The 25,256-nt window shown below is 59.6% G+C and overlaps 4 protein-coding genes across 5 annotated transcripts; 2 read left to right on the forward strand and 2 right to left on the reverse strand.

Annotated features, from left to right (window-relative positions):
* The first annotated feature begins 1,008 nt into the window (after window positions 1–1,008).
* Window positions 1,009–7,863, forward strand: LOC104914585 (uncharacterized). Its single transcript, XM_085226932.1, has 11 exons — window positions 1,009–1,100; window positions 1,539–1,665; window positions 1,965–2,060; window positions 2,474–3,314; window positions 3,499–3,572; window positions 4,076–4,580; window positions 5,162–5,259; window positions 5,352–5,483; window positions 5,583–5,681; window positions 5,900–5,992; window positions 6,147–7,863. The coding sequence occupies exons 1-11, from the start codon at window positions 1,092–1,094 to the stop codon at window positions 7,508–7,510; spliced, it is 3,438 nt and encodes a 1,145-aa protein (XP_085083058.1). The 5' UTR covers window positions 1,009–1,091; the 3' UTR covers window positions 7,511–7,863.
* A 1,039-nt stretch (window positions 7,864–8,902) lies between these two features.
* On the forward strand, window positions 8,903–11,377 carry LOC104914582 (GTPase IMAP family member 7-like). Of its 2 annotated transcripts, XM_031557057.2 has the most exons (3): window positions 8,903–9,623; window positions 9,917–9,968; window positions 10,236–11,377. In XM_031557057.2, exons 2-3 carry the CDS (start codon window positions 9,947–9,949, stop codon window positions 10,880–10,882), a joined length of 669 nt encoding a protein of 222 aa, XP_031412917.1. In that variant the 5' UTR covers window positions 8,903–9,623; window positions 9,917–9,946; the 3' UTR covers window positions 10,883–11,377. The 2 variants fall into 2 exon arrangements, with proteins under 2 accessions (XP_031412917.1, XP_085082921.1); XM_085226795.1 differs by lacking the exon at window positions 8,903–9,623 and having other exon boundaries at window positions 9,700–9,968.
* A 3,601-nt stretch (window positions 11,378–14,978) lies between these two features.
* On the reverse strand, window positions 14,979–17,212 carry LOC146544037 (GTPase IMAP family member 7-like). Its single transcript, XM_085226933.1, has 2 exons — window positions 17,166–17,212; window positions 14,979–16,458 (listed from the first exon to the last, which is right to left on the reverse strand). The coding sequence occupies exons 1-2, from the start codon at window positions 17,210–17,212 to the stop codon at window positions 15,591–15,593; spliced, it is 915 nt and encodes a 304-aa protein (XP_085083059.1). The 3' UTR covers window positions 14,979–15,590.
* A 279-nt stretch (window positions 17,213–17,491) lies between these two features.
* Window positions 17,492–25,177, reverse strand: LOC100543547 (GTPase IMAP family member 8). Its single transcript, XM_085226791.1, has 5 exons — window positions 24,934–25,177; window positions 24,599–24,646; window positions 21,345–21,976; window positions 18,555–18,606; window positions 17,492–18,270 (listed from the first exon to the last, which is right to left on the reverse strand). Exons 2-5 carry the CDS (start codon window positions 24,618–24,620, stop codon window positions 17,624–17,626), a joined length of 1,353 nt encoding a protein of 450 aa, XP_085082917.1. The 5' UTR covers window positions 24,621–24,646; window positions 24,934–25,177; the 3' UTR covers window positions 17,492–17,623.
* Window positions 25,178–25,256: the final 79 nt, after the last annotated feature.

Raw genomic sequence — 25,256 nt, forward strand, 5'->3', positions numbered from 1 at the left:
CCCAATGCATTCTTGTCCCAATTCATCCCTGACCCAATGCATTCCTGTCCCAACTCATCCCTGACCCAATGCATTCCTGTCCCAACTCATCCCTGACCCAATGCATTCCTGTCCCAACTCATCCCTGACCCAATGCATTCCTGTCCCAACACATTCTTACCCCAATACACTCCTGCCCCGATGCATTCCTGCTCCCTGTCCATGTCCTGCTGTCACCCCACTGCACCCTAGGAGCACCTGCCCAGCTGCGTGCCCATCACCCACCCCCCATTGCCCCAATAACTGTGCACCCCAATACCTCAGTATTGAGGCTACCTCAGTAATGAGGCACACAAACAGCCTGGCATCCCAATAACTAAGCAGCCCATTAACTGGGCTCCCCAATAAACCAGCTTCCCAATAACAAGGGCACTCCAATTACCTGAAGGCCTCAAGAACCAAGCACCCCAATGATCAGGAATTACATCAGTGGGGCACCCCAGTAACCAGGTACAGGCCATATATAAACCGAGAACCCAACAGCACCTCAGTCGGTGGTGCACCACAACAACCTGGCACCCAGTAACTTTGCATCCCAGTAACTGGGCACCTCAATAGCCTCTGATCCCAATGACTGGGCACTCCAATACCCCAATAACTGGGCAACCCAATAACTGGGCGCCCCAATAGCTGGGCACCCCAATAGCTTCTGATCCCAATAACTGGGCACCCGAGCAACTGGGCGCCCCAGTGGTGGCACGATGATAACCTCACCCACCAATCACCCGAGATTCCAACAACCCGGATACCCCAATACATTTGCACCCCCAAAAAACAGACACCCCGTGGGGCTGCGTGCCTCAGTTTCCCCATTTGCTGCCCCTCGCCCGGCACACAGAGCCCGGCGGTTCTGTTCCCCCAGCACTGCTGGGGGGAACCGCCTGATCTCTGCAGCCATTGCCCGCAGACGGCAGATCCGAGCGCTGCCACCGCCCGCGATGCTCCGCTCCGCCCCGTCCCGCCCCCACCGTCACCTTCCGGGCCCACCCCGGCTGTGGCTCCGCCGTCATCGCAGCGGTATCGCCCTTCCCCGGCCCCCAGCGCCGGCAGCGATGCAGCGGGTGAGAGCCAAACGCGCCCCATCCCAGTACCCACACCGCATCCCGATACCGACACCCCATCCCGGTACCCGGACCGCATTCCAATACCTACTCCCCATTCCGGAGCACGTATCCCATCCCGATGCCCACACCCCATCCTGATACCGACATCCCGGCACCCACACCCCACCCCGGCACCCACACCCCAACCTCATACCCATACCCCATCCCTATACCTGTGCCCCATCCTGATAACCACACCCCACCCCAGTACCCGTACCCCATCCAGATACCCACACCCTATCCTGATGCCTGCGTCCCATCCTAATACCCACATCCCATCCCAGTACCCCCACCCCATCCCAGCACCCACAGCTCTACACACCCCAGGCCACAGGGCTCTGGGCACCGTGGGGTCCCGGTGCCAGCCGTGCCCTCAGCCCCCCCAATTCCCCAAAGGCTGCGGTGGCATTTGAAGACGTGGCCCTGTATTTCTCTGCTGAGGAGTGGGCGCTGCTGGCGCGGTGGCAGCGGGAGCTGTACCAGGAAGTGATGATGGATAACTACGACCTGGTGGCGTGTCTGGGTAAGGAGCAGTGCTGCACAGCCCCCCCCAGTGCCCCTGGCCACAGGTGTGCCCCTGCTCCCACTGCATCCCAGTTTGCTGCCACGACTGGGGGTGGCACAGCAGCATCCTGCACATGGCAGTCCTGTGTGGCACTGCAGTCCCCAGCTGGCACCTCATGGGCACCTCGGTGATGGTGACACCCCCAGGGCACATCCCCAGTGTCTCAGTGACATTTCTGAGGGCAGCTCTGAGGTCCGGGTGATGGTGATGTTCCTGTGGGTGTCTCTGGGGGGTGCTGAGGACTCTCACTTCCCCAGACTCTCTTGACATCAAACCCCCCAATGTCTACGGAACGGACCGTGGGGAGACGTCAAATGGAGGGGACACAGAGACACTGGATCCTGCAGGCAGCGGTGAGTGCGATGGGGCAGAGCTGGGGGCAACAGGATGGGGACTGCAGGGGGGTGTTGGGCACATAGTGGATGTGAGCCCTATGCTGTGCCATGAGCCATGCCATGAGCTGTGCCATGAGCTGTGCCATGAGCTGTGCCATGAGCTGTGCCATGAGCCGTGCCGTGAGCTGTGCCGTGAGCTGTGCCATGAGCCGTGCCATGAGCTGTGCCGTGAGCTGTGCCGTGAGCTGTGCCATGAGCCGTGCCATGAGCCGTGCCATAAGCCGTGCCATGAGTCATGCCATGAGCCGTGCCATGAGCTGTGCCATGAGCTGTGTGCAACAGGGAGTCCTACAGGAACTCCCCTGCTGCGTGCCCACCCATGGCATACCCACGGGGATGTGGCCCTGACCCAGCGTCTCCACTCCCTGCAGCCCCGTGGGATGAGGACATACCGGGTGATGCCATCCAGGGACACCATGTGCCGCTGGAGCCGGGATGCCCCAAGCTGCATCCCGAATGGGGGGAGCGGGAGCCGGCAGGGGCTGTGGGGCCGCAGATCCGCAGGGTCTGTGGGCAGAGCTTTGAGGACGCGGCGGCGCAGAGCGCACACCGGGCAGAGCACGGGGACCCGATGCCCGGCCACGAGTGCGTGGCATGCGGCAAAGTGTTCCGGCACCGCCGCAACCTCCTGGCGCACAAGAAGCAGCGGGGCCAGCAGCGGCACTCCTGCGGCGAATGCGGCCACAGCTTCTGCCTGAAGGGCGACCTGCTGCGGCACCGGCACCGGCGCGACCCGCAGGAGAACGGCGAAGGGCAGCCGGCACGGCGGCAGTGCCCAGAGTGCGGGCGGCACTTCGAGGATGAGCTCAGCCTGAGCCAGCACTGCGCGCAGCACGGCGAGGAGCGGCCCTTTGCCTGCGGGCGCTGCGAGCGCCGCTTCTCCTGGAAGGAGAGCCTGCAGCTGCACCTGCGCAGCCACGCGCCCGAGCGCCGCCACAAATGCCTGCAGTGCGGCCGGACGTTCAGCCGCAGCAGCAATCTGCTGCTGCACCAGCGTGTGCACACGGGTGAGCGGCCCTACGCCTGCACGCAGTGCGACAAAGCCTTCAGCAGCAAGGCCAGCCTCACCACGCACCGCCGGCTGCACCGCCGCTGCAGGACCTTCGTCTGCGCGCTGTGCCGCCTCGGCTTCGGCTCCAAGAGCAAACTGCGACTGCATCTGCGCGGCCACAGCGATGGCGGCGGCCTCGGGGTGGGGAGTGGGCAGCCCTGACCCCAAAGGGCCTTATGGGATGTCCCAGAGGACCCCGTGAAATCCACTGAAGGACCTTATGAGGTGCCCCAAAGGACTCTGTAGGGTCCCCAAAGGACGTTGTGGGATCTCCCAGAGAATCTCATGGGATCCCCCAAAGGACATTTGGAGTTCTCCTGAAGGACCCTCTTGGATCCCCCAAAGGACATTGTGGAATCCCCCAAAGAATCTCATGGGATCCCCCGAAGGACCCCCTATTAGATCCTCCGAAGGACTCAGTGAGACTCCTTGAAGGACCCTATGCGATCTCCTTAAGAATTCCATAGGACATTTGGAGTTCTCCTGAAGGACACTACTGGATCCTCCAAATGACACTCTGGGATCCCCTACAGAATCTCATGGGATCCCATCCCAGAGGACATTTGGAGTTCTCTTGAAGGACCCCATTAGATCCTGCAGAGGACCCAATGAGACTTCTTGAATGACCTTATGGGATCTCCCAAAGGACCCCAGGAGACCCCCTGTAGGAGCTTATGAGGTGCCCCAAAGGACTCTGTGGGATCCCCCAAAGGACATTTGGAGTTCTCCTGAAGGACCCTATTGGATCTTCCAGAGGACCCAATGAGACTCCTTGACGGACCCTATGGGATCCCCCAAAGGACTCTGTAGAACATTTGGAGTTCTCCTGGAGGACTCTGATTTGGATCCTCCGAAGGACATCGTGGGATCCCGTAAAGAATCCTATGGGATCCCCTGAAGAACCCCATGGGGCCACCCTAAGGACCCCAGTGGGGTGTGTGCCATGGGGCGGAGACAGATGTTGGTGGGCTCCTGCCCCACACCCGTGCCCTCGGCCCGCCCCATCCGCTCACCCCGCAGTACGGGGGTCTGCTGAAGCCCCTTCGTTTTGGGGGCCATTCTGTGGCTCAGGACAGCCCTTTTGGAGACATGCAAAGCCGGGTGCGGTGCCCATGGGGTCTCTCTCCAGCTTGGAGGACCCTACAGAGACAGGGATGGGGCATCCCTTCCCCGGGTCCCGTCCTCGTGCCCTGTGCCCCCTCGTGCCCTATATCCCTCTTTGCCCCGTGCCCCCCAGTATCTCCTGTCCTCCCCGTGCCCTGCGGTGTCCCCGCATCCCGCACCGGGCGCTGCGGGCGGGGCGCTGCGGGCGGACTACAGCTCCCGGCACGCACCGGGCAGCCTTTGTCTGCGCTCCCGCACCTCCCGCACCTCCCGCACCCCGCGGCCGTCGGCGGTGCCCCGCGGCAGCCCCCCGAGCGGCGCCGGTGAGAGCTGGGGGGGGCTCGGGAGCGAGGGAGGGGGGTCACAGCGCGGGGGGGCAGCGGAGGAGGGGGAGGGGACGGGGCGGGGGAGAGCGGTGCGGTGCGGGGGGTGCGGTGATGCTGTGCGGTTGTCACTCTCCCCAGAAATGGGACCCCCGACCCTAAAGCACGGACCCAAATAAAAGTGCCGCTCCTCCCTCCCTCCCTCCGCTGTGAGTTCTGGGTGTGCCCCAAGGGGTGCGGACAGGAGTGCAGAATTGAACAAATCGCGGTTGGGTTGGAAGAGACCCCACAGTCCCACCCCTGCCGTGGGCTGAGTGCCCCCCACGCCCTCAAACTGCCCAGGGTCCCCCAGGGCTGAGGCTGCTCCGTGTCCTCCATTCCAGGGGGTGGGGATGGGATGGGGGTGGGGGTGGGGTTGGGACGGGATGGGGATGGGTTCAGATGAGGATGGGGTTGGATGGGATGGGATGGAAAGAGGGGAATTGTGGTCAGCATTGCAAAAGGACCATTCCTGAAATATCCAGAGCCCTGTTGTGCCCACTGCCCAGCTGCTTATGCCTGGGCTATTGTTGCATTCCCAGGGCCCAGGTGGAGATTTCTTGTTGCCACCCTGCAATGGAGGCAGGGGAGGACCCCCAGGATGGGAGGCATAGGGGATTCACCACTCCCCATGGCACAGGTGAGCTGCAGGATCCTCGGGTACGGGTTCATCCCCCCATGCCCAGCATAGTTCTCACACAAGGAACCCAAGAGTGGCTTTCTCTTCCCCAGGAAAGAACTGGGCTGGTGTGAAGCACGAGATTGTGGTGAAGATGGAGCCAGAAGATGAGTCCTACACTGGGTACCTGCAGGACCTGGGGGCACGGGCCAGCATCCCCAGTGTCCCCAGTGTTCCCAGTACCAGTAAGTGACCACAGCAGGCAGCTGGGCAGGGCAATCCCATGCACTGTGAGGTGTTCCATGGGGACGTGGATGAGCTCCACTGCATCTCTCCTTCCATAGGAGTAAAAATGGAGGTGGTGGTCAAAGCGGAGCCTGAGGATGACTCATACAGCAACCACTGCTACCAGGAGGAGAAGAACCGCTCCGACCCCACTGCTGGTGAGCAGGGCTGGGTGCCCACAGTGGCTGGGGCCGTGTTATGGGGTTCCTGCATGTGCCCACAGCCCTGTGGGCACCCTGGGGATGCTGACGCTGTCCTGGGGATGGTGGCACTCTGCCCTGTGCCAGCACCCTGGGGATGGTGGCACCCCCTGGGGTCACACAGGGCCCAGCCCGCTCCACAATAGCTGGCACAGATGCACTCTCTGCCCATGCAGGCGATGCCAAGCCCGAGGTCATTGTGAAGGTGGAGCCGGGGGAGGCAGTGTGCATCTTGTGTCCCCAGGGCCCAGGTGACAAAGGCGCTCTGGGTGAGTGCAGCTGTATCCTGTGGGGCTGCGTGGGGATGGGGGGCTCCGGGTCCGGCAGTGATGTGCTGGGCTGCCTTGCACTGTGGATCCAGCTGGGTGCCCGGGGTGGCCCTATGCCATACCCACGACACACAGCGTTCCCTTCTGCGGGCAGATGGCGAGAAGCATCCCAAGGAAGAGCTGGAGGATGTGGAACCAGAGAGGGCCCTGCAGGCTGTGCCTGGGCACCGCATCATCCACGTGGGCATGGGCACAGTGCCTGTCCCACCGGCGAGCACCGCTGGGCACCGACCCACCACGTCCCCCAGCACTGAGCCGGCCCGGCGGCCCTGTGGCACCGAACGTCCCTTCGGCTGCGGTGAGTGTGGGAAGAGCTTCCAGCACAGAGGGAACCTCATCACCCACCTGCGTGTGCACACCGGGGAGAGGCCATTTGCATGCGGCGTCTGCGGGAAGAGCTTCAGCCAGAAGGGCGACCTGATGCGGCACCAACGCACCCACACGGGCGAAAAGCCCTTCGAGTGCACCGTCTGCGGGAAGAGCTTCTGCTCCAAGCAGACCTTCGTGCTGCACCAACGCATCCACACTGGGGAGAAGCCCTTCTCCTGCGGCGACTGCGGGAAGAGCTTCAACCGCAAGGCCAACTTGGTCACGCACCAGAAGATCCACCGCGGCGAGCGGCCCTTCGTCTGCGCCGAGTGTGGGAAGGGCTTCTGCGCCAAGAAAACCTTCATCCTGCACCAGAAGATCCACGTGGGAGAGCGGCCCTTCGGCTGCTCCCAGTGTGGGAAGAGCTTCAGCCGCAACGGCGACCTGACGCGGCACCTCCGCATCCACACCGGCGAGCGGCCCTTCGCCTGCGCCGACTGCGGGAAGAGCTTCAGCCACAACGGGGAGCTGATCAAACACCGGCGCATCCACACGGGCGAGAAGCCCTTCGCCTGCACCGAGTGCGGGAAGAGCTTCAACCGCAAGGGCACGCTCATCACCCACCGCCGCATCCACACCGGCGAGCGGCCCTTCGTCTGCGCCGAGTGCGGGAAGAGCTTCAACCTGAAGACGACGCTGATGAAGCACACGCGCATCCACACGGGGGAGCGGCCCTTCGCCTGCACCGACTGCGGGAAGAGCTTCAAGTACAAAGGCAACCTGCGGACGCACCGCCTGACGCACGCGGTGCAGCGCGTCTACCCCTGCACGGAGTGCGGCCAGGTCTTCAGGCACAGGAAGGAGCTGAGCGGGCACCAGGGCGCGCACGCTGGGCAGAGGGTCCCGTCCTGTTATCGGGACGGGGAATCCTTCCGACCCTTCATCCCCGCACGCCCGCTGCTCGTGCCCCGCACGCAGACGCAGCTGCCGCTCTCCGAGTGCGAGGAGGGGGAGCGCACGGACGGAACGGGGTGCGGGAGCGGCAGGAAGGAGCCGCGCGGCGGCGGCGGTAGTGGGTGCGCGCGGAGCGCAGAGGGACGGTGCCCTCCGGTGGGCATCGCGCGGCGCTCTGAGCGGTGTGTGCCGTAGTGTCGCCGAGCGGTGGGCGCAGAGCCCTCCGAGCGCACGTCTCCTTCCCGCAGCCCGACGCCACATCCAACCCGACCTTCACCGCCTGCGGGGATGGGGACCCGCGGCGCGTCCCACCCCCCCAGCGCGAAGAGACCCTCCGTACCCCCGAGCTGCCCGCGGAGAGGGGCCGCGCTCCGGGAGCTGCGGTGTAAGGGAGCCCCCCTGGAGCCTCGGGGACCGGGTAAACCTCGGGGACCGCGCGCCCTTAACGCCCCACTCGCTGTCTTTTTTCTGAGCTGGAAAAGAATAAAAAGCGAAAGCGGCCGCGGGGAGCGGATCTGCCGGCAGGGTGTGCTGCTGCCCCGGCGAAGGGACGCGCGAGAAAATCGCTGCAGCTGCACAACGCAGGCACACGTGAGCTCCGCTGCAGCTCCACACCTCGGTCGCGCTCTCCAAATGCCGTGCGCGTTGCTCACCGCCAGACACCGTGTCCCCCGGCTGCGCGGTGTCCCATGGCCACCAGAGCTTGGTGAGAAGCCGTGCCAAAGCCCTGCGCCCTCACACTGGGTCGCTCATCGCCAGGCTTTCAGCTCCCGTCCATCCCAAACCTTTCCACGATCCCAAGGTTTATCATACACTCTGTAAGGGCGGTGCTGCCCCGGTGCCCTGCCACTTCAATCAATGTCCTTCCCCAGTTCAGGAGCACAGGAGGCCCTGTGACCTCAGTCCCTCCAGCAGAGCCGCCCCAGGCACTGCAGCACTCGCTGGCCCCGTGCTGCTCTCTCCCCGGTGTGCCCCAGGCTGTCCTGTGCTGGGGGCCCAGGGCTGGACCCAGTGCTCTCTGTGCAGCCGCACCACTGCCGAGCAGAGGGCAGGATCCCACTCGTCCCACTGCTGGCAGTGCTATCCCAGCACAGCCCGGACAGCCTCAGCCTTTGGCCGATGGCCACAGCCACTCCGTGTCCCCTCGGAGCCCAGCGGCACCCAGAGCCCTTCTGCAGAGCTGCTCCCAGCACAGGCCCTGCTGTGCCAGCACGGAGCCGCGCTCCCACAGCTCCTCTTCCTCGGCACGGCACCGAGGTGGGCTGGCAGTGATGGGGGCCGGGACACACAGCCTGGTGAGGAGGGGGTGATGGGGGCTGCAGAGAACGGGCTGTGGTGGAGCTGCCCTTGGTGCAGAGCTGAGGCTCTGCCTCCCGGCGCTCTCAGTCTGGTTCTCTGCAGTGCCCGGAACGCGGTGCGTTTACAGGAATAGCATTTTGTGCAGCCTTCGGCCTCACCCTGCGTGTCTGTGTGTGATAGCGTGCTCTCCTGGCTCGGGGCACCCACAGGGCAGCACAGGACGAGTTTTTGGGGAGGATCCAACCTGCCCCTCCCCTGGCGCAACCCGAGGCCACAGGCACAGAGAATGGATGTATTGCTTTGGTATCCCCTTCCGAGAGGAGCCCTCCCCAACTGCCCTGGGCTGACCGAGGCTTTCCCTGCTGCTCCCTAAGCTGGCAGTGTCCCCCGGCCCCTCTCTGTCGCTCAGCAGCCCCCGCTCAGTGCTGTCCCATCGCTGTCCCCATCCCGCTCTCCTCAAAGTCTGTCCCACAGCCCCGAGCGCTGCCTCACGCACGCACTGCACTCCTTCCCCTGCTCCCATCTCCTCCTCCTTCCCGGCTCCCCGTCCCCAGATGGGAGGACAGAGGACAACACTGCCTGCATTCCCGATCCCTTGCACATCGTTCCCAGGGACAAAAGCTCTCTCTGCACACTTCGCTGTGCCCACATCGCAGCCTCACGCAGCCCTGCATGGAAGGACAGCGATGGGCAGAAGTCCCCATTCAGACCGAGCCCCATCCCCTCATCCAAAGGAGATCTTTGCCCCCCAGCTACGTTTGCTGATGGCTGTGCGGTTTCCACACTCGGCCAGCAGTGGCTCAGCACAGGAGCTCCTGCAGCACTTTGCATTGGGGCTGTTTGTGGAGCAGTGCCATCTGTGATCCCAGCACCGCCCTCCTCCTGAGCTGCCTCTAAAAGCGCTGCTGAGCTGCACAGCGGTTCCAGCCCCGGCCCTGCTGTGCAGGAGGAGAGCAGGAGCAGCACAGTGCAGCAGTCAGACCTGGGGACACAGCGCAGCGCTGCTTCGGTGAGTTGCCTGCAGCTCTGCTGCCACTACCGGAAGAAATTCCAAGGAAGCAGAATCTGCTTCCGAGGAGTGGGCTCTGACTTCCACGAATGAGGGTCAGCCAATATTTCTTACCTAACATGAAGAGAGTGTCGATGGAGATGGGTAACTTCAATGCCATTTGGCTTTCTCCACGCACACACGGCTGTGGGACAGACCTGAGTCCCCAGAGATCGTCTGTGTCACCTTCATTGGCACAGGGAGGGAAGCAGGGGAGGTTTGTGCCGCTCTCACTGAAAATCTCTCTCCTCCAGGCTCCCGGTGTGAGTGTGAGCGCTCTCCCGATGGCAGGACGTCGCAGAACAGGTGAGTGTCTGCCCTGTTCCCTGGTCGTGTGTGTCCTGAGGCTGCCTCCCATCTCCCCGCTCTGAGAGCTCGCAGAGCGAGGCTGAGGGCGGATGGGGCCGAGCGAGCCCTGTGTGCCTGCTGGCAGCCGGCTCCAGCCCGTGCCCCGTCCCGTCCCCGCAGTGCACAGCGTGGCTTGGGGACACCTTTCCTCGTGGCCCCGGGCACTCCGTGGTGAGCAGTGCCTTGGCACTGCAGGGCTCACACGTGTCTCTGCTTGTTCCACAGGGTCCCAGCTGGGGATATTGCTGGTGGGCAAGACGGGGAGTGGGAAGAGTGCGACAGGGAACACCATCCTTGGGAAGGAGGCATTTCATTCTACAGTGTCAGCACAGTCGGTAACCCAAGACTGCAAGAAAGCTGAAGGCCTCTGTGCTGGAAGACCAATTGAAGTTGTTGACACTCCTGGCGTATTTGATACAAGGGAGGCCAATGAAAAAACAGCTGAAAAGATTAAGAATGCCTTTCAGTTCCACTGTGCAGGGGTCCATGCCATCATCCTGGTGATGCAGCTGGGCCGAATCACTAAGGAAGAGCAGGAAGTGGCTGAGTGGGTGACCAAGATTTTCCATACTAAAGCACAGAAGTACACAATCCTGTTATTCACCCGAGCAGAAGAGCTGCAGAACCCAGAAGACCTGGAGGGTTTCATAGAAGGGAGCCCATACCTCAAGGGGCTGGCAGCCAAGTGTGGAAATCGGTACATCGGTTTCAGCAACAGAGCCACTGGGGAGGTGAGGGATCGGCAGGTTGCAAAGCTCATCAACATGATTGATGCCATGGTAGAGAAGAATCGTTGTGCTCCACATTACACGCGAGTAATGCTGGAGGAAGACACACGGACCTTCTTTGAAAAGTTTTGTACCATCCTGTAGGCAGCGAGGGGTTCGGACTGGGAGGCGACGTCTCCCCCGCAGTGCCGTCCCTGCTGTGCTCTCCTTCCTCGCTTGCAGTTCCCATCCTTCCCCCCACGCCCTGCGCTTTCCCCCGCCCTGCGTGGCCTCTTTCCCCACGGGCTGCAGGCGCTCCACGTGTGCGCGCTGCTGCGGCGCCCCGCTCTGCCGCTCTCGGCTCCGCCGCGCTGCTCCCCAGCTCTGCGGGCGCGGATGAGCCGAGACGAACGGGAGCGCGGGGCTGCGAGATGCGCCCCTCGGGAGGGGGCTCGGCACGGAGCGCTGCTGCGGGCCGGAGCCGTCGGCATCCCGCCGAGAGCCGGGGCTGGAAGCAGCTCTGCGGGGCCGGGGCTCGTGGTGCCGGGGTCCGTCCCGCCGCAGCGGGGGCTGTGCCTGCAGGGGCGATGCGGGGCGTGCTGTGCTGCTGGGCCGGAAGGAGCTCTCAATAAACGCTGAGCTTGGCTGTGCGGTGGAGAACCTGTCCCAGATCCATCTGTCATCCACACGGGGCGTGGGAAGCGGCTGTGAGCGGGCAGGGACTGCAGACCCGCAGAGGGGCTGAGGATGGGGACTCAGCCGAGCCGGGCTGGCAGCGATGGGGGCCGGGACACACAGCCTGGTGAGGTGGGGGTGATGGGGGCTGCAGAGAACGGGCTGTGGTGGAGCTGCCCTTGGTGCAGAGCTGAGGCTCTGCCTCCCGGCGCTCTCAGTCTGGTTCTCTGCAGTGCCCGGAACACGGTGTGTTTACAGGAATAGCATTTTGTGCAGCCTTCGGCCTCACCCTGCGTGTCTGTGTGTGATAGCGTGCTCTCTTGGCTTGGGGGCTCCCACAGGGGCGGGCTGCAGCCCCAGCACCACACAGCCCCAGGCTCTGCCCTCCTGCTCCCCTCAAGCAGCCCAGCACCACGCTGCTGCTTGCAGGCACTGCCCATCTGGGTTGTTGAGCAGTGGGAATGGCAATGGTGCGAGGCTTTGTTCTGGATAATGGTGGAACCATTTAACTGCCAGGGTTGGAAAAGACCTCTCATATCACCCCATCCAACCGTTCACCTTTCAGCAGTATTTTCATAAACCATGTGCCTCAGTGCAGGACGTCAAAGGGCAGTGACCTCCCACCTCCATGGGCAGCCTCTTCCAGCACCAGGGGAAGTATTTCCTGACATCCATCCTGAGCCTTCCCTGACACATCTTGAGGCCATTTCTTCTGGTCCTACCACTGTCACCTGGGAGCAGAAGCTGACCCCCACCTCAACACCACCTCTTGCAGGAGTTATAGAGAGAATTAAGGTCACCCCCGGGACAGGGACAGGGATGTGGTTGTCCCTCTCTGCTCTGCCCTCATGTGTCCCCATCTGCAGCACTGTGCCCAGCTCTGGAGCCCCCAGTACAAGAAAGACAGGGAGCTGTTGGAGAGGGTCCAGAGGAGCCACAAAGATGAGCAGGGGGCTGCAGCAGCTCCCTCCAAAGCCAGGCTGAGGGAGCTGGGCTTGTTCAGCCTGGAGAAGAGAAGCTGCGGGGTGACCTCAGTGCAGCCTGCAGGACCTCAAGGGAGCCTTAAACAGGAGGGGAGTCAGCTCTTGGAAAGGGGAGAGAACAGCAGGACAGGGGAATGGTTGGAAGGTGAGGGAGGGCAGATTTCAGTTGGCTGTCAGGGGGAAGTTGTTTGGTGTGAGAGTGGGGAGGTGCTGGAACAGCTGCCCAGAGAGGCTGTGGATCCCCGTCCATCCCTGGAGGTGTTCAAGGCCAGGTTGGATGGGGCCCTGGGCAGCCTGGGCTGCTGTGAGATGTGGAGGTTGGTGGCCCTGCGTTGGTGGGGGTTGGAGCTTCGTGATCCTTGAGGTCCCTTCCAACCCAAGGCATTCTGTGATGCTGTGATGTTGAACAGGACAGGCCCCAGTACTGATTCTCAGGAGGGAAGGTGAGTGGTTACCAGCTGGATTTAAAACTCCATTCCCCAAAACTCTCTGGGCTCAGCCTTGCAACCAGCTCTTTACCCAGCAAGGGGTGGATCTGTCCAAGCCCCGGGTTACCAGCTTCTCCAGGAGAAAGACAGAAAAATTGGTAAAGCAAAATCAAAGCCTTCAGCTAAGCAGGAATTGCAGCTTCTTCACCTGTCTTCAGCAACAGTGACCCACTAGATTGGGTTTGGGGACCCTCAAAGAACGTGTGAAAAAGAAACTCTTCAGTTTCAAGGCACTGCTATCAACAAGAAGGAAAGTATCTTGTGAGTGTCTGTTGGGCTCCTGAAGGGATAATTACAGACTGCAAACCACCTCCATTGCTGTGGAAGGGAGATTAAAATGAGACAACTGCTATCCTGTCTCAAATACAGATCTTGGTGGGCTATAATGTGCCTGCCCAGCAAAGATTATAGCAATCTATTATGCTTTTGTCCCTGGGAACGATGTGCAAGGGATCGGGAATGCAGGCAGTGTTGTCCTCTGTCCTCCCATCTGGGGACGGGGAGCCGGGAAGGAGGAGGAGATGGGAGCAGGGGAAGGAGTGCAGTGCGTGCGTGAGGCAGCGCTCGGGGCTGTGGGACAGACTTTGAGGAGAGCGGGATGGGGACAGCGATGGGACAGCACTGAGCGGGGGCTGCTGAGCGACAGAGAAGGGCCGGGGGACACTGCCAGCTTAGGGAGCAGCAGGGAAAGCCTCGGTCAGCCCAGGGCAGTTGGGGAGGGCTCCTCTCGGAAGGGGATACCAAAGCAATACATCCATTCTCTGTGCCTGTGGCCTCGGGTTGCGCCAGGGGAGGGGCAGGTTGGATCCTCCCCAAAAACTCGTCCTGTGCTGCCCTGTGGGTGCCCCGAGCCAGGAGAGCACGCTATCACACACAGACACGCAGGGTGAGGCCGAAGGCTGCACAAAATGCTATTCCTGTAAACGCACCGCGTTCCGGGCACTGCAGAGAACCAGACTGAGAGCGCCGGGAGGCAGAGCCTCAGCTCTGCACCAAGGGCAGCTCCACCACAGCCCGTTCTCTGCAGCCCCCATCACCCCCTCCTCACCAGGCTGTGTGTCCCGGCCCCCATCGCTGCCAGCCCACCTCGGTGCCGTGCCGAGGAAGAGGAGCTGTGGGAGCGCGGCTCCGTGCTGGCACAGCAGGGCCTGTGCTGGGAGCAGCTCTGCAGAAGGGCTCTGGGTGCCGCTGGGCTCCGAGGGGACACGGAGTGGCTGTGGCCATCGGCCAAAGGCTGAGGCTGTCCGGGCTGTGCTGGGATAGCACTGCCAGCAGTGGGACGAGTGGGATCCTGCCCTCTGCTCGGCAGTGGTGCGGCTGCACAGAGAGCACTGGGTCCAGCCCTGGGCCCCCAGCACAGGACAGCCTGGGGCACACCGGGGAGAGAGCAGCACGGGGCCAGCGAGTGCTGCAGTGCCTGGGGCGGCTCTGCTGGAGGAGAGAGCTGGGCAGGCTCAGGGGGATCCACTGCAACCACAAATCCCCGCAGGAGCCATGAGGGTACGGAGCTGCGCTCTGCTCAGTGCTGCCGGGGCAGCGCGCGGCGCTGGGCACAAACTGCAGCCCAGGAGCTCCCTGCACACAGCTCCGCACGGGGACAGCGGCTGCGGGCTCTCCTCCTTGGGGATCTCCCACCCCACTGTGCTCTGGGGGGCCCCATCTTCGCCCCCTCTGCGGGTCTGCAGTCCCTGCCCGCTCACAGCCGCTTCCCACGCCCCGTGTGGATGACAGATGGATCTGGGACAGGTTCTCCACCGCACAGCCGAGCTCAGCGTTTATTGAGAGCTCTTTCCGGCCCAGCAGCACAGCACGCCCCGCATCGCCCCTGCAGGCACAGCCCCTGCGGCCGCGGCACCGGCTGCGTCCCACGGCTCCTTTCCAGAGCGCAGCAGGAATGGCACGATGGAGGAGACGTCTCCTCTCTGTCGGAATCCTTGCTGCCTGTTCTGTGGCAGGAGAGGCCCAGCCTCCTTTACTGGTGCACTACGAAGTCCTTTATTGTAGGACCTTTAGAACCCCTTGGTCACAGGCACAAACCAGGCACGTCGTGTGTGCTTATGTCTGGCACAAGTTGCTGCCGAGCTCATTTATTCTTTTTCAAGGTCTTTTGTTCATTATGTCTTTCTTTTTCCCACTATGGGAGGCAGAGAGATCTTCTGCTCTCGCTCGAAGAAGAACGATGCAATTTATTGAGCTTCCTGTCAACAACCGATCAACTACTTTGAGGCAAAATGAGGCAGCTTTCTAACAGTGATTAGTAAGCATCATGGATAAGGGTGTTGGTGTAGGCTCCAGTTCCTTATCAACTACTTTAAGGGAAAGCAAATAAAAGAAAATGGAGAAGAAAAAGAGGGAGAGAGATTTGAGGCAGGTATATTTCACCACTCCTGCATCCAGCGCAGCCCTGAGCATGGCAGCCCAGCTGGGTCTAGAAGATCTGCGAGCTTTCCACAAGGGTCTCTGCTGGTCGTCTTTACCAGCTGTGAGGGGCCGTGAGAGGAAGTGAAGATAAGCTGTCTGCCACTCTGCCTCCGCAGAACGAGGGCCCGCAGACCTTACAGCTTCCAGCTTCTGCTGGTAAGGCTCCATGCAGTCCAGTTGTTTGAGTCAACCCGTCCCTTGCTGGTCCCAGACGGCCCGTCACCACACACCACCTCCTGCATCGGCACGCCAGGGCAGCAGAGATGGCGCAGAGGAGAAGGTGTGTCCTGATTGAACTCTTCTTCCCTAGAGAACAGCACAAGGCTTCTCAACAACATTAGGTAAACCCTTCAGCAGCATTTGTTGTGTATGACGTGGAGCATCGCCATTCTGCTCCACCATGGCATCAATCATGTCGATGAGCTCTGCAACCTGCCGGTCCCTCGCCTCCCCAGTGGCTCTGTTGCTGAAACCGATGTACCGATTTCCACACTTGGCTGCCAGCCCCTTGAGGAATGGGATCCCTGCTATGAAACCCTTCACATCCTCTGGGTTCTCCAGCTGTTCTGCTTGGGTGAATAACAGGATTGCGCTCCTCCCACCTTCAGTATTGAATACTGTGGTCACCCACTGAGCCACTTCCTTCTCTTCCTCAGTGACTCGGCCCAGCTGCATCACCAGGATGATGGCATGGACCCCTGCATAGAGGTACTGAAAGGCATTCTTAATCTTTTCAGCTGTTTTTTCATTGGCCTCCCTTGTATCAAATAGGCCAGGAGTGTCAACAACTTCAATTGGTCTTCCAGCACAGAGGCCTTCAGCTTTCTCATACTCTTGGGTTACTGACTGTGCTGACAGTGTGGAATGAAATGCCTCCGTCCCAAGGATGGTGTTCCCTGTCGCACTCTTCCCACTCCCCGTCTTGCCCACCAGCAATATCCCCAGCTGGGACCCTGTGGAACAAGCAGAGACCAGTGTGAGCCCCGCGGTGCCGGGACAGTCCTGCTCACCACGCACTGGCACAAGGACCCAGAGACCCTTGTGGGTTCTCCTCCTTGGGACATGAGTGTCTGTAGGGCCATGAGGAGCTGTAGGGCCATGAGCCCTCCCCTCAGCCTCCTCTGCTCTGGGCACAACAAACCCAGGGCCCTCAGCTCTCCTCACACCCCTTGCCCTGCAGACCCTTCCCCGTCTTCACAGCCCTCCTTTGGATGCTCTCTAACAGCTCCGTGCCCTTCTCACACAGCAGCACCCCACGCTCGAGGTCAGGCTGCAGCACAGAGCGGAGGGAATGGTCCCTTCCCTCACCAGCACCGCTGGGCCTGCTGCACCCCAGGGGATGGGGCCCTTTTGCCTGCAGGGCGTACTAATGGCTCACATCCACCGGGCTGTCCCAGAGCCCCCATAGCCCTTCTGTGGGGCTTCCTTCCAGCCTCTCATCCCCCAGTCTGTACGTGTATCCAGGGCAACCTCATCCCAGGTGCAGAATGGAGCTCTTGCTTTTCTTCACCTCCATTCAGTTGAGCACTGCCGGGCCATCCCTCCCACCGCTCAGGGTCTCTCCGCAAGGCCTCTCCACCCCTGACAAAGTCAGCAGCTCATCGCGTTGCAGTGTCATCCACAACCTTCCTTACTGCACCTTAGAGACAGTATTCCAGTCATGGAGAGAACACTGAAGAGAATCAGCCCTGACATGGAGCCCCGTGGAACCCCCCATGACTGCCACCAGCACAGTGCCCCCCCGTCCCAGATCCTGGAGCCCAGGTCTTCACCCGCAGCACTGTGTACGTGTGTAGCTGTGTGCTGAACGTTTTATCCTGACAATTCTTCCAGGAATATGCTGCCCGTTCTGCTGCTGCCTCCGAGCTGCAGATCACCCACATCACCTGCACACATGCCAGGTGAGGCTGATGGTCCCACAGACGCATTTCCCGTAAGTGTGCTCCATTCCAAGCAGTGCAGGTAACACATCTAAGAGCAAAGGCTGCTGGAGAACCTCAGCTCTCGCACCAAGGGCTGCTCCCACATCCCCACCATCCTCCAGAACAGCCTGCATGCCCACAGCCACATGCACCAGCCCTCCACATCCCATCCCCCGCAGGCACAGCCGGCACTGGGCCTCGTCCCGACTGCACCGTGTGTGCGACCACCTCCTGCCAGCACTGCTCAGCACAGCAGAACCCAGAGCACAGATGGACGCTCGCCAAGACAGCAATGCTCAGTGTTTATTGACAGCTCCTTCAGGCCCATCACCACACACCGTGCCTCCCGGAGCCCCATAGAGACAGCAGGAACGCACAGCAGAGGAGGTGCCTGCTCTGGGACCGACCCCTTGCTGCCTACAGGATGGTACAAAGGTTTCCACGTAACGCCTGTGTGTCTTCATCCATCATTTCCTCTGTGTAACGCGGAGCACTGCAATTCTTCTCTACCATGGCATCAATCATGTTGATGAGCTTTGCAACCTGCCGATCCCTCGCCTCCCCGGTGGCTCTGTTGCTGAAACCGATGTACCGATTTCCACACTTGGCTGCCAGCTCCTTGAGGTATGGGCTCCCTTCTATGAAACCCTTCAGGTCTTCTGGATGCTCCAGCTGTTCTGCTCGGGTGAATAACAGGATTGTGTAATTCTGTGCTTTAGTATGGAAAATCTTGGTCACCCACTGAGCCACTTCCTTCTCTTCCTTAGTGACTTGGCCCAGCTGCATCACCAAGATGATGGCATGGACACCTGCATAGAGTTTCTTAAAGGCATTCTTAATCATTCCAGCTGTTATCTCGTTAACTTTCTTAGTGTCAAAAAAGCCAGGAGTGTCGACAACTTCAACTGATCTACCACTGAAGAAGCCTTCTTCTTTTTCATACTGTTGGGTTACCGACTGTGCTGACAGTGCAGAAGTGAATGCTTCCCTCCCAAGGATGGTGTTCCCTGTCGCACTCTTCCCACTCCCCGTCTTGCCCACCAGGATGATGCTCAGCTTGGATCCTGTGGACCAAGCAAAGACACGTGTGAGCCCTGCAGTGCCAAGGCACTGCTCACCACACACCGCCTCGCGGGCGGAGGTGCCCAGGGCCATGAGGAAAGGTGTCCCCGAGCCACGCTGTGCACTGCGGGGACGGGACGGGGCACGGGCTGGAGCCGGCTGCCAGCAGGCACACAGGGCTCGCTCGGCCCCATCCGCCCTCAGCCTCGCTCTGCGAGCTCTCAGAGCGGGGAGATGGGAGGCAGCCTCAGGACACACACGACCAGGGAACAGGGCAGACACTCACCTGTTCTGCGACGTCCTGCCATCGGGAGAGCGCTCACACTCACACCGGGAGCCTGGAGGAGAGAGATTTTCAGTGAGAGCGGCACAAACCTCCCCTGCTTCCCTCCCTGTGCCAATGAAGGTGACACAGACGATCTCTGGGGACTCAGGTCTGTCCCACAGCCGTGTGTGCATGGAGAAAGCCAAATGGCATCGAAGTTACCCGTCTCCATTGACTTTGTCTTTGGAAAGAAATGTTGGCTGACCCTCATTCATGGAAATCAGAACCCACTCCTGGAAGCAGATTCTGCTTCCTTGGAATTTCTTCCGGTAGTGGCAGCAGAGCTGCAGGCAACTCACCGAAGCAGCGCTGCGCTGTGTCCCCAGGTCTGACTGCTGCACTGTGCTGCTCCTGCTCTCCTCCTGCACAGCAGGGCCGGGGCTGGAACCGCTGTGCAGCTCAGCAGCGCTTTTAGAGGCAGCTCAGGAGGAGGGCGGTGCTGGGATCACAGGTGGCACTGCTCCACAGTTGGCCACATCTGAGCTGCCCCACTGCGGGGACACCGCCCACTGTGCCAAAGCCACATCCAGCCTGGACTCCGGCACTGCCAGGGATGGGACAACAACAGCTCTTCTGGGAAACTTGATTTACAGCCTCACCACTCTTGTCTTGAAGAATTTCTTCACGATACCTACCGGTTTCTGATAGCCTTATTTTTCACTTTCTGGCATATTACACATCCCCTACAGACCTGCTTAGCCAGAGTATACATCCCTATGCTTACTATTTTTGTAGCACAGCATCACACATGGCTTGTATTCCCCAATGACAAATGGAGTCATTGGTGTGGTTTTTGCTCAGCGTGTGACTTTTGTGAATGGAAAGCTTGCCCAGGGTGGGGGCATGGAGCATCCCTGCGCTCCTCCTGGGTGCCTTGACAATGCTGAGATCACAGAATATATGCAGTTGTAAGGGTCCCCTGGCTTCACCTTCTGCAAGCCAAACCCAAACCAAGCGTCCTGAGCAGGTCAAAGTCCGCCCTGTTGAAGTTCAAGATAGCAGTTTTGCTAGTCACCCTTCTGATATCTGCAAGAATAGAGAATTCTACAATTCCATGGTCGCTCTGCTCAAGACAGTCCCCAGCCTTCACATCTCCCAGCAGTCTTTTTCTGTTAGTGAAGAGCAGGTCTAGCAGGGCATCATCCTTGGTAGGCTCTCCTACCAGCTGCATAAGGAAGCTATCTTCCACACACTCTAGAAACCTCTTGGACTGCTTCCTCTGCGCTGTATTGTATTTCCAACATTTATCAGGGAAACTGAAGTCTCCCATGAGAATGAGTGCTGGCGACCGCGCGACTTCCACAAGCTGCTCATAGAATGCCTCATCCAACTCTTCATCCTGCTCTACAACAGACCCCACCAAGATGTCGCCCCTACAGGCCTTATCCCTGACCCTTACCCACAGACACTCAACTTTATCATTCCCAACCCCAAGCTCTTCAACATCAAAACAGTCTTTAATATAAAGGGCCACTCCACCACCCTTCCTTCCTCGTCTATCCCTTCTGAAGACCTCGTAGCCATCTGTCATAGCACTCCGGTCATGGGAGTGGTCCCACCGAGTTTCGGTAATAGCAACTAGGTCATAGTTAGCCTGGCACACAGTCGCTTCTAACTCCTCCTGCTTGTTGCCCATGCTGCACTGGTGTAGATGCACTTCAGCTGAGCCCCTCGCCTCACTCCTGATCCCACTACCACTCCCCCAGGCTCATTTCTAGTGGGCCTGGTTTTATCCCCTTCCCCCTTCATATCTAGTTTAAAGCCTTCTCTTCAAGTCCCGCCAGCTCCTGGGCAAGGATCCGTTTCCCCCTTTGGGATAGCTGATACCCATTGGCAGACCTCATGCCAGGTGCTGAGTAGACTGCCCCATGATCAAAGAGCCTGAAATTCTTGCGTTTGCAAGAAGTAAGAAGTAGTATGGAAGGCACTGCAGAAACCCAAGACGGTTACATCTACAGGCTCCCCTTGGTCTACTCAGTGAGTGAGATGTCCCAAAGGAGATGAAGCTGGCGAAGAGGTGAGCTGGCAGCACAGTCCTATCGGCCTGCAGGTCAGAAGGTGGCTCCTCGAGCAGCAGCCCAGCATCAGGTGTGGGGCTTTGCATCCCAAGAGCTGCAAGAGCAACCAGTGCAATGTGCACATTCTGCAGGTGCCTCAGAGCTGGGGAGCTCCCATTCCTGCCTACAGACATGGAGAGGCTGCCAGTGTGGGGCCAAAGATCCCACAAACATAGCATTCCCATAGATACCCTTGGGGCTGATAACAAAACTAAGAGCAAAGGGAGAGAGCATCTCAGCTCTCACACCATGGGCATCTCCCCCTCACCATCAAGGACTTGCCGCATCCCTGCACCACAGCAGGGCAAGGGCTGATGGCCCCAAAGGGACTGTGCTGCACATTGGGCCGCCCACCAGACTTTCCCTGCCGGCTGCTCTCACCCAGCGTGGAGCGAGGCCTTGTGCCACACACAGCTCAGCACCAGCTCCATGAGACCCAGCATGAGGCAGCCAGCACTGGTCCTAATTACATCAGCTGTGTGACCACCTTCTCCCAGCACTGCCCAGCACAGCAGAACCCAGGGCATGGGCAGACACTCCTCCAGACAGCAAGGCTCAGCGCTTATCGAGAGCTCCTTAAGGCCCACCACCACACAACATGCCCTGAGTGTACTGTAAGGGCAGCAGGAACAGCATGGTTGAGGAGATGTTTCCTCTCTGACCGACCCCTTCCTGCCTACAGGATGGTACCAACCTGTTCAGGAGATTTCTTTTCATGTTTCTCCAACATCTCTCGCGTGTAACGCGGAGCACTGCGATTCTTCTCTACCATGGCATCAATCATGTTGATGAGCTTTGCAACCTGCCGATCCCTCGCCTCCCCAGTGGCTCTGTTGCTGAAACCGATGTACCGATTTCCACACTTGGCTGCCAGCTCCTTGAGGAATTTGTTGTCTTCGATTAAACCTTTCAGATCTTCGGGCTTCTGTAGATCTTCTGCTCGGGTGAATAACAGGATGGTGTACCTGTGTGCTTCAGCATGGAAAATCTTGGTCACCCACTCAGCCACTTGCTTGCATTCTTCAGTGACCTGGCTCAGCTGCATCACCAGGACGATGGCATGGACCCCACCATAGAAATTCCGAAGGGCATTTCCAATCTTTTCAGCTGTTTCTTGTAGAGTGACTCCTCTAGTGTTAAAAAGACCAGGAGTGTCAACAACAACAATTGGTCTTCTCTGGAAGTCACTCTCAGCTTTTTCATAGTCCAGGGTTATTGAACATAGCGAAACCGTAGATTCAAATGCCTTCTTCCCAAGGATGGTGTTCCCTGTCGCACTCTTCCCACTCCCCGTCTTGCCCACCAGCAATATCCCCAGCTGGGATCCTGTGGAACAAGCAGAGACCAGTGTGAGCCCTGCAGTGCCGGGACAGCCCTGCTCACCACGGAGTGACCGGGGCCACGAGGAAAGGTGTCCCCGAGCCATGCTGTGCACTGCGGGGATGGGACGGGGCACGGGCTGGAGCCGGCTGCCAGCAGGCACACAGGGCTCGCTGAACTCTTCCTGGCCCTATCATAGAATCTTAAAATCCTAGAACAGCCTGGGTTCCAAAGGCCCACGGTGCTCATCCAGTCCCAACCCCCTGCTGTGTGCAGGTCACCAACCAGCAGCCCAGGCTGCCCAGAGCCACATCCAGCCTGGCCTTGGATGCCTGCAGGGATGGGGCATCCACAGCCTCCTTGGGCAACCTGTTCCAGTGCCTCACCACCCTCTGGCTGAAAAACTTCCTCCTCACATCCAACTTAAACCTCCCCTGTCTCAGGTTAAAACCATTCCCCTTGTCCTATCACCACCCACCCTCACAATCAGCCGTTCCCCTTCCTGCTTATACACTCCCTTCAAGCACTGGAAGGCCACAACCAGGTCTCCTCGGAGCCTTCTCTTCTCCAGTCTAAACAAGCCCACTTCCCTCAACCTTTCCTCACAGCAGAGCTGCTCCAGCCCTCTGACCATCTCAGTGCCTCCCTTGGACCCACTCCCACAGCTCCACGTCCTTCCTGTGCTGGGTTCCCCAGGCCAGGACGCAGTGCTGCAGGTGGGGCCTCACAAGAGCTGAGCAGAGGGGGACGATCACCTCCCTGTCCCTGCTGCCACCCCTTTTTAATGCAGCCCAGAACACAGCTGGCTGCATTCCGGGCTGCAGGCGCACACTGCCGGCTCATGTCCAGTGTCTGGTCCACCAGGACCCCCAAGTCTTCTCTGCAGGGCTGCTCTCAAGGAGATCTTCCCCAGTCTGTATCAATACCTGGCATTTCCCCGACCCAACAGCAGCACCCTGCACTTGGCCTTACTGAACCCCATTGGGTTCACATGGGCCCACTTCTCCAACCTGTCCAGATCCTTCTGCATGGCTTCCCTTCCTTCCGTGTATTGACTGCACCGCTCAGCTTGGTGTCACTTGCAAACTTGCTGAGGGTGCACTCGATGCCATCGTCTGTCACTGATGAAGATGTTGAAGAGCACCGGTCCCAAGACCGACCCCGAGGGACACCGCTTGTGGCCAGCCTGCACCCTGACACAGAGCCATTGATCACAGCCCTTTGGCTGCATCCAGCCAGCCAATTCTTAATCCATTGATCAGTTCGTACTTCAAACCCACACCTCTCCAATTTAGAGAGCAGGATGTGGTGAGGGATCACGTCAAAGGCCTTGCAGAAGTCCAGGTAGATGACATCCACCGCCCTTCCCCCATCCACCAATGTCGTCACTCCATCATAGAAGGCCACCAGCTGGTCAGGCAAGATCTGCCCTTGGTGAAGCCATGCTGGCTGTCTCAAATAACCTCTTATCTCATATGTGCCTTAACACAGCTTCTAGGAGGATCTGCTCCATGATCTTCCCAGCATAGAGGTGAGACTCACCAGTTCCCCGGATCATCCTCTCTCTCTTTCTTAAAAATGGGAGTAACGTTTCCCTTTTTCTGGTCACCAGGGACTTCAGCAGACAGCAATGATTTTACAGATATGATGGAGAGCAGCTTGGCAACCACATCAGCTGTCTCTCTCAGAACCCCAGGATGGATATCATCTGCCCCATGGACTTACGCACATTCAGTTTCATGAAGAGGTTCTCGGACCACTTCCACCATTACCGTGGGACGAAATACACTCCTCTCACCCACACCTGGAGCTTCAGGATCTGGTAGACATGGGAAGGAGCCTCACCACCAGTGAAGACATCTGTCAGCTCTCCCACAGGAAAACAGATCGTGCCCAGCAGGAAGCCAAGCCCAAACAGAAGGTTCTGACCAAAGGATCCTCTGGAAAAGGGACACGAAGCCCCACGGCTGGACGGAAATGGGCACAGCACGGCTCCCACCGACACCTTCCCCACACCATGGAGAAGCAGCTGGGAACTGCGGCCAGTGGAGCAGCTCCTCTGGGTTTGGTACCAGACAGCCAACAGTGGCACCCACTGCCCCAAGATCTGCTCCAGCTTCAGCCCAGCGCCAACAACATGCTGTGGGCAGCCCAGCTCCCCTGCCCCAGTAGTGGTCCTCAGGGTCAGCCCTAAGGGTGCCCAGGGCTGTCCAACTCCAGGCTTCTTAAATGGCTGCACCCAGGGCTCTTCTGATAGAAGAAACAGAAATTGAAAGCGATCTCACGGATCCCCAAGTCCCAGGGATGCACGGGGTAAACAGAAACCCAGGCTGAACTCTCCCTTTCCAAGCAGTCACACACTGAGCAGATAATGCAGCAGTGTTTGTGAACGTTGTCCTTTCAGCTCCTTCCTGCCCTGCACAGCTTCAGCTGGGCATGGCTTCCATGCAAAGGTCACAGAGACAGAGAGGTTTGGGGTACGACTTTCCCTTCTGCACTGCATCTCAGGCTGTATCCACCGCACACCACTGCTCCATCTGCCTCAGCCAAAATCTGCGCAGCTCTCAGAGTGGTGAGATGGAAGGCAGCCTTGAGATACACAAACTGTGCAGTAGGTGAGACACTCACCTTTGATTGGGATTCCAGCCATTGGAAAAGCTCACTCACACCGGGAGCCTGGAAGGAGAGAGATTTTAAGTAAAAATGACAAAAATCTGCCCTGCTTCCCTCCCTGTGCCAATGAAGGTGACACAGACGATCTCTGGGGACTCAGGTCTGTCCCACAGCCGTGTGTGCGTGGAGAAAGCCAAATGGCATCGAAGTTACCCATCTCCATTGACTTTGTCTTTGGAAAGAAATGTTGGCTGACCCTCATTCATGGAAATCAGAACCCACTCCTGGAAGCAGATTCTGCTTCCTTGGAATTTCCTTCAGTAGTGGCAGCAGAGCTGCAGGCAACTCACCGAAGCAGCGCTGCGCTGTGTCCCCAGGTCTGACTGCTGCACTGTGCTGCTCCTGCTCTCCTCCTGCACAGCAGGGCCGGGGCTGGAACCGCTGTGCAGCTCAGCAGCGCTTTTAGAGGCAGCTCAGGAGGAGGGCGGTGCTGGGATCACAGATGGCACTGCTCCACAGTTGGCCACATCTGAGCTGCCCCACTGCGGGGACACATCCAGCCTGGACTTGGGCACTGCCAGAGTTGGGGCATCAGCAGCTCTTCTGGGAAACTTGATTTACAGCTTCACCACCCTTCCTCTATTTACGTCAGTGCCATTCACCTATGACCTGT

The sequence above is a fragment of the Meleagris gallopavo genome, chromosome 6, assembly GCF_905368555.1.
Source record: "Meleagris gallopavo chromosome 6, MGAL_WU_HG_1.1, whole genome shotgun sequence".
NCBI lineage: Eukaryota > Metazoa > Chordata > Aves > Galliformes > Phasianidae > Meleagris > Meleagris gallopavo.